Source organism: Bidens hawaiensis, unplaced genomic scaffold (genome assembly GCF_021521415.1).
Source record: "Bidens hawaiensis isolate Kalapana, Puna unplaced genomic scaffold, B.hawaiensis_p1.1 tig00033145_1, whole genome shotgun sequence".
In the NCBI taxonomy this organism is placed as follows: domain Eukaryota; kingdom Viridiplantae; phylum Streptophyta; class Magnoliopsida; order Asterales; family Asteraceae; genus Bidens; species Bidens hawaiensis.
The window spans coordinates 40,640-48,607 of NW_027495669.1; the positions used below are offsets into that span (position 1 = coordinate 40,640).

Below are 7,968 nucleotides of genomic sequence, written 5' to 3' on the forward strand. Positions count from 1 at the left end.
ACACACTTGTGCCTCAGCAGGGTATGAATGAACATTGTGACTATTCTTGGTCACTAGGACATTGTTTTAGGATTGGTTTTGGCTTGTTAAATACCGCATTATCAATTTGTTTTCATATTCCACTCACACTTTGTATTTACTTTTGGGTAAACTAAACCGCAAACTCACCAACCTTTTAGTTGACAAACGCTTTTGAGTATGTTTTTCATGTACCATTTGTTTAAGGCGTGATTAAAAACTTGAACTGTAGTAGATAATTTAGAAGTCAAACCGTGCTTTGATATAGCTGAGTATAAAATCAACGCCTTCTTGAAGATAAATTGATAATTGGCATCATCACCAACCTAGTAGCCTTAGATTTTTATACATTTATGATTCGCGTTGATGTAACCATTGTAAGATAAGATATTCATGCTTCAAGTCCAAATTCTTTTATTATCCATATTTCCGCTTTTACAATCTAATACCGAGCTGATACGTCCCACCTCTCGGGCCAGGGTGTGACATTAATACATAAGTACTTAGGTAAAGTATTCTATGTATGTATATATGCATGCAATTCAAAAACAAAATAAATGATATTTAAGTGTATTAAATATATTTATATAATATATATGTTTACTTTCTTTTTTTAATGACAACGTATGTGTTTTGAGATGAACTAAATGATACATTGATACTTAAGTGCATTACATATTTATATAACATATATACTTTACTTTATTTATCATATAATTATCCTACAGTAATATCAACTAGGTTTATAATTCTTACATAACTTTTCACATGTTTCTCCATCGGGGCTGCACCATTTCCCCATAAAACTGACGTCACCACATCAACAATTCGTCGTACCACCCCTCACAGAAACACAATGTACAGGTTTACAACTTTTTGGTGGTGGTGCGGCAAAAGATAGAACGTTACTAACTTCATCTTTTTCACCTATAAATTCAAAAATGTTGATGTTGATTAGGGTATTATTAAAAACATGACTTTAAAATATACAAACTATATATTAGATAATATGTATGAAAAACTTTGGTCCAAGTAACATTTTATAGCACTATCTTTTCTATAAAATGTGAGAGTGCCACAACATTTTTTTCATATTACTTTCTTCCCTCATTATAGTAGGATCGGATTTTAAAATTTTCTTTTTCATTTAAGTTCGTACATTTATCAACGAATATGACATGATATTTTATTGATTTATTAGAAGGAATTAATTACTTAATATATATATATACACACACATATATATATATGGGAATGTTCTTATACATTTTAATATTAACGCGAGAAGGTAAGAACCAATACCAATTTAAAAAAAATATGAACGTAAGAAACAATACCAACTACAATAGAAATCTACATAAACAATTATTTATAATAACAAAGAAAAAAACCTAAAAATTACAACAAAAGAATCAAAATCAAGACAAAATAATATAAGCAAATACCATTAAATACTTATAACAGCAAAATAAAAAATCTAATAATAACAACAAAATATAAATCAGCAAATACTTTTAACACCATATAGAAAAAAAGCAAATATGAAAAAAAATAACACCTATATATGTGTATGTGTAAAATAATAATATATATTTGTTTAACCTCGTCAGCTATATATTATTATTATTATTATTAACCAGTGTGAGTATTGGACTAAAGAAATATCTAAATTAAAATCTTTTACTTAAAAACCTGAAGCAGATTGTAAAGAACTTACATTGATGAGAAACCAACAAAACCATTGAGATTAAACAAAACAATATTAAATGAGTCGCAAGCCTCACCATTGTATGATGTATATTTAAGATTTTAGTTCTACGTAGAAATTTTTGAAAGAATGGACAAAGTTATACTATAGATACAACTTATATTTATACGCACACCAGCTATTTAGTTGACGGTTTAATTTTACCCATTTTGACATATCTCAAGTCACCAAATCACTTATTTGTTGTTTTTTTTTGCATGTATTAGTAGGGATAACAATGAGTTGAGTTTCAGACGGGTTTAGGTATTCTCACACCCATACTCAATTATCAAAGTCCATACAAAACCCATTACGTATTTTGTGGGGAAACTATCGGTGGGGTATCGGGCAAACCCGTCGATTTTGAGTATAGCCCTTATTTTATCAAAAATACAAGTCGGTGCACCTAACTCAAAATCCGTTGTGCATTTATCGGCTTTTGATCGAATATAACTAGTCAATTATATTAGGTAGGTAACAATTAATCAACTAGAAAATATTTTAGCCATAAAATGTCTCCAATAACTAATCAAATAAAAAAAATTGTTATAAACAAGTTTTGACATATAAGTAATGCTTCAAGTTTTATAATACACTCAATTCTAACAATAAAAAAATAAATAAAATAAGATATGAAAACAACTTCACCTAAAAAGTAAATAATAATTTTTAAGTTATACTATAGGATTGGTTACTCAGGTATATATAAGTAATTGGGGCAATGCTATCAGGTAATGATGTCAAGTAGTCGGGCATATTACAAATCATAAATCCATCGCATATCGTAACAGGACGCGTATTACAGGTTCAAATGTTTTGAATTTATGATTTTTCCATCGGGTTTGGTTTTATTGCCATCTCTATATATGGTCAAGTATTCTACAAACAGGAACAAAAATGAGAATGATTTGTAGCAACACAAGAAAACCCTAAAAAAATTGAAAAAGATAAATAAATAAATCATAACTCAAAATTTAATAAAAACGAAAAAAGTAAAAACACAAAAATGTTTCAACGTATTACTCGTTCTCATAAAAAAACATAATGACAAATGAAAAAAGTCGTATCTTTTTGTTTATTATTGTGTTTTGTGTCTATTTATGTCATTGATTGTGTCTTTTTTCCTTCACATTGTTTCTTTTTTTCTTTATACATTGTGTTATATTATTCAATATTGTGATATATTTTGTTTGACATTGTGTTATATTTTACTCCAAATCTCATGGACGAATACATGCCAATTTATGTACCATATTATTATTCCAAATCTCGTGAATATACATGCAAATTACAGCTTAGGGGTGTGATCTAGAGAGAACTTCTCTTAAAAAGAGAACTAGATAACTAATAAAAAATTATTTTTAACTTTACAATAAAATTATTTCTTTTTGTTTCCTCATTCTAACAAGTTGATATTGTTCTTAAAAAAAAGCTGTCGATGTAGTGCATATATGCAATAATGTGTATTTTATATACAATATTGTTTTATTACATATAAACAACACAATTGCATTATACAATTCACATTATTAAATATATGCGAATACATCACTATCTATTGTATACAATGCACGCTAATGCATATACATAATACAACACTAATGCACATATGCACTATATCAATTTTTTTTTATTTTTGTATATAATATAACACTATTGCAAATATATAATACAAACAACTGCATATATGCTATTCAATACTATTTCGCATATCAAAATACACACTATTGCACATATGCATTATAAAAAAGTCGACGTGTTGCACATACGCATTACAACGAGTTTTTTTTTTAATTTTTATATTTTTTGTGGCGAAGAATAACAACATATAAGAAGGATGAAAGAAAAAAAATTATAAGTATTTTTTAATTAAATTAAAAATACTTTTCTATTAGTTCTTAATTTCTCTCTCTAAAAAGGAGTTCTCTCTTGATTATTTTCCTTACAGCTTATATGTAAAGTTAAGTTATAAAAATCAAAAGCAGTGCATTTTGTATTTGTGTTTCTACAATATCGTATTGCAACATGTTATAAATATTTCTTATATATTTTGTAACTTCTATAGATATACATAGTAAGGTTAATGTAAAAAACAATAGTTTTATGAGAAACATATGAATATACATAGGAAATTAGATCTATGATCTAGTGGTTAGATTAACAGTTTCTAAAAACTGTATAATGTCCTATTTACATGGTATAATGTGATATTTTAGTGGTGTGCTTTATTTTAAAGTTTTTTCATAATTCTAACAAAACAATTCTTTTTTTTATTTGAACATATTCCATATGTAGATAGGGATGAGTTAAAGCACAAGAGAGAGGGTTTTTAGGAAGATTATTAATATATCTATGCACTTGGATCTAAGATCTAGTGGATGAGATTAATAGTTTTCAAAATACCAAATAGTTTCCTAAGATATAGGATTTAAACTACATAGTTTTCTAACTCCAAATTTTATATTCTTTCTACTCTTTTTAGAAAACTATGTGTGTGTGTGTGTATACATACATATACATATATATATTTAAGCCGGTAAAAACAATACTTTTGTTCTGTTATATATTATATGTGTGTTGTGGGGTCGTCTCGTGCAGTGGCGGAACCAGGACGTTTTAATCAGGGGTTCCTAATAGAAAAAAATTATTTTCATTAAATTACATGAATCACTTTTTTTTCCCAATCGATGTAGCAACTGGTAATTGTAATCTACGGGGCCCCATAGCTTGAAAACGTTGTAAAACAGCTTCATTTTCAACGTTTGCATAAACATCTTTCTCAACATAACACAACAATGAATCTGTGAGAAAATTATCATCCATCTTGTTGCGTAAATTATTCTTGATATACTTCATCGCGGAAAAAGATCTTTCAACGGTAGCTGTTGCGACAGGAAAGACCAAAGCCAACTCAACTAGTCGATATACCAGTTCATATGTAATGTGATACTTCATTTCAACCATTTTCTTTGCAAGTTCTCCAATATCACGAAGACCAGAAAAAGCTTCATTACTTTTCACATTTGAAATATATCGGTCAAGTTGTATCCTTAGTTGTCCTAAATCAGAGCCACAAAAATCTTCTGAATATAAGGCAGCAAGTCGTAATAGCTTCTCACGGTCAAAACATTGAAATGAATCTCTAGGATCCAGACATGCTATACACGTAAGCAACTCTGTGTTTGACTTAGTAAAACGTTCATTCATTTCATTAAGAAGAAGATCAACCACCTAGAATCATGTGAAGAAAATGTAATTTTTTTTTCTAAAATAAAACTTAAAAATAGAATGTTATAACCTACAAAAATTAAAAAAATAATATACTTGATAAAAGATATCAACACGGAAATGGTGTAGATATGTTTGTGGCTCGTCATTAACTGTACGTCTAACTCGACCGGGAATGACTTCTTCCATATTAGGCACATGGATTTCATTTTGAGAACAAAATGAAGTGACTTCTTTCATTAATTCTTCCCATCCCTCGTCCCTGTATTTCTTTATATCATGTTTAACATCTTCAATCAATCGTACGACATTGCCAATATTTTGATTCTTTAATTGTAGGGCTTGTGACAAGTCATTTGTCTTTCTTAACAAATTCAACATTAAATGACCAACAAAAACAAATTCAAAATTTTCCATTTTCTCAGCCAAACCTAATGCTATGCCTCGTTTTTTTCTATCAGTGCAATCTCTAGACAAAGCAATAATCACTTCTCTCACTGGTTTCCACAAGTTCAAAAGCCTGTCTACTGTTTTAAGATGAGAACCCCAACGAGTGTCACCGGCTCGAGCTAAACTCATTTCTTGGTTTTTACCTTTTCCTGTACAAACTTCACCCGTCTCTATACGTTTCACATAATCATCATGTTGTTTTTGCCGAATAGAATCTTTTCTTTTACATGAAGCTCCAACAACATTCACAATTTTCACAAGGTATTCAAAAAAACTACTCACAGATGCGTATTCAGATGACGTAGCGACAACAACTAACTGCAACTGGTGAGCAAAACAATGAATATAAAATGCATACTTATTTTCAGCTAAAATTTTTTGTTTCAATCCATTTAGCTCACCACGCATATTTGAAGCCCCATCATAACCTTGCCCTCTAACTCTAGACATAGTTAAACCATGTTTTGCAAAGAAATTGTCAATGGCCGCTTTCAAAGATGTCATGCAAGTGTCGGTAACATGCACTACCCCGATAAACCGTTCGATAACTTCCCCACCATCATCAATGTATCTCAAAACCACCGCCATTTGCTCCTTTATAGAGCAATCACGAGACTCGTCAATTAAAAGAGAAAAGAATTTCCCTTTAACCTCATTCACAATAACGTTTCTTAACTCCGTGGCACAAGCATTAACAATTTCCTTTTGGATTTTCGGCGATGTTAACTGATTATTTCCGGGAGCATTTGAATTAAAAAACTTATTTACTTCATCATTATGCTCACAATACCATTTGACAAGTTCAAGAAAATTACCTCGACTATTAGAACTAATAGTCTCGTCATGCCCGCGAAAAGCCAAACCTTGTTGTAAAAGGAAACGAATCACATCAACAACGGCTGTTAACCGAATACGATAATCAATCTCATCTTGCTTACATATTCGATACATCATATAGTTTACATTATGCCTTTGATCTTTTAAAGACTAGAATTGAACTCTTGCATGATTGTGTCTACTATTATGCCCCCCTTCATGATCACGGAAATTTTCAAATGCCTTTTTCCAATTTTTAAAACCATGGTTGATAAAAACATCATCCCCGTGTTTATTACCAGTAGGGAATAAATAGCACCATAAACAAAATGCGGCATCCTCGATACACTGTATTCTAACCAACAAAAGTTTTCAAACCATAATTCTTGAAATTTCCTCATACTTTCAGAAACTAACTTTTTAGGGAAGTCGTGACCTTTAGGTTGACAAGGGCCTTTCGCCATATACCGTCTTCTTACTTCCTCTCGTATATTAACCGAATAATCATTAATTGGTTTTCGTAAGGCTGGGTCACCAACAATTTCATCTTCAGATTACTCAATTTCCTCTCAACTTCTTTTTTATTTTTACATTGGAATTCGAAGGATTTGATGAACTCTTGATATTTGATTTTGGTTCTTTACCAAAATATTTGTCTATACGTGCATTTCTACACATAAAAATAGTAATATGTTATTAGAAATTGAATTATATAAAAATAATAATCTAATTGAATATAGTAAAACTAGTATGCAACACACTGTATATATCAATTTGTTTATTAAATAAAATTTACTAACATAGAAAATCAAAAAACTAATATAGAAAAAAAAAAAAAAACTAAATTAAATATACTTACTTCATAATTGCAAAACAATGAAATCCAAAGTTAGAATTCTTTTATTTTTTTCCGAAAAGCAAAACAAAAGATATGTGGCAGGAGTGACTTGTGAGGCGTAAAGAAAGTCAAAAGACTTAAAAAACTAGGGTATTAATTTGCTGGGCCAAACTCTTCTAAAAAAGCCCACAAGTTAAATCATTAATTTAATCTGATAAATATTAATATATCAGTATATCACCCAGTTGTCTTTTTCCTTTTCCATCTCTCCCTCTCCAATTTGCAATTTCCCAAAGTTGGCCGGATTTTCTTTCTTGACTACCGCTCGCGGCTGCCGGAAAAAATTCTTGCTTCATCTTTTTTTCTTTTTCTTTAACCTTAAAAAACTTTAGAGGACAACCAAGAGGGTCAACGATATAAAACTTTTTTTGGCAGGGTACTCCGGTAACCTTAGAATTTGGCCGGCCGGAGGGTCAGCTGACCCCCTGACCCTCCTGTAGTTCCGCCCCTGGTCTCGTGATAAGCTAAATGTGGCCAAGTTAGGCCTCTTATTTTATATAGTCTCCATAGGAGTTATGTATTATGATATTTTAAAAGTATAGTTTTTTTAGAATTAGTGACTCATTGATTGGCCGCACGCTAAAATGATTGTTTCATATCCGTTATCGGTGCATATAATTCATATTCTGTAATTCTTGTATACTCTTTAACGCTATACACATATAAAAAAGAAAAGAAAAAGGTCTCAATATTTAAGTTTGTTTTAAATCTCCAAAAACGTTGAACCAACGTGTAAAAATCACATTACAAAAATAATTTAGACCTTGGTGGTTTTTTCTTGCCGTAAACCCGTGAGTCTACTTCGAATCAC

General features: G+C 30.3%; 1 protein-coding gene across 1 annotated transcript; it reads right to left on the bottom strand.

Annotated features, from left to right (window-relative positions):
- Positions 1-4,432: 4,432 nt before the first annotated feature.
- On the bottom strand, positions 4,433-6,394 carry LOC143584501 (uncharacterized). Its single transcript, XM_077066538.1, has 2 exons — positions 5,090-6,394; positions 4,433-4,996 (listed from the first exon to the last, which is right to left on the bottom strand). The coding sequence occupies exons 1-2, from the start codon at positions 6,392-6,394 to the stop codon at positions 4,433-4,435; spliced, it is 1,869 nt and encodes a 622-aa protein (XP_076922653.1).
- Positions 6,395-7,968: the final 1,574 nt, after the last annotated feature.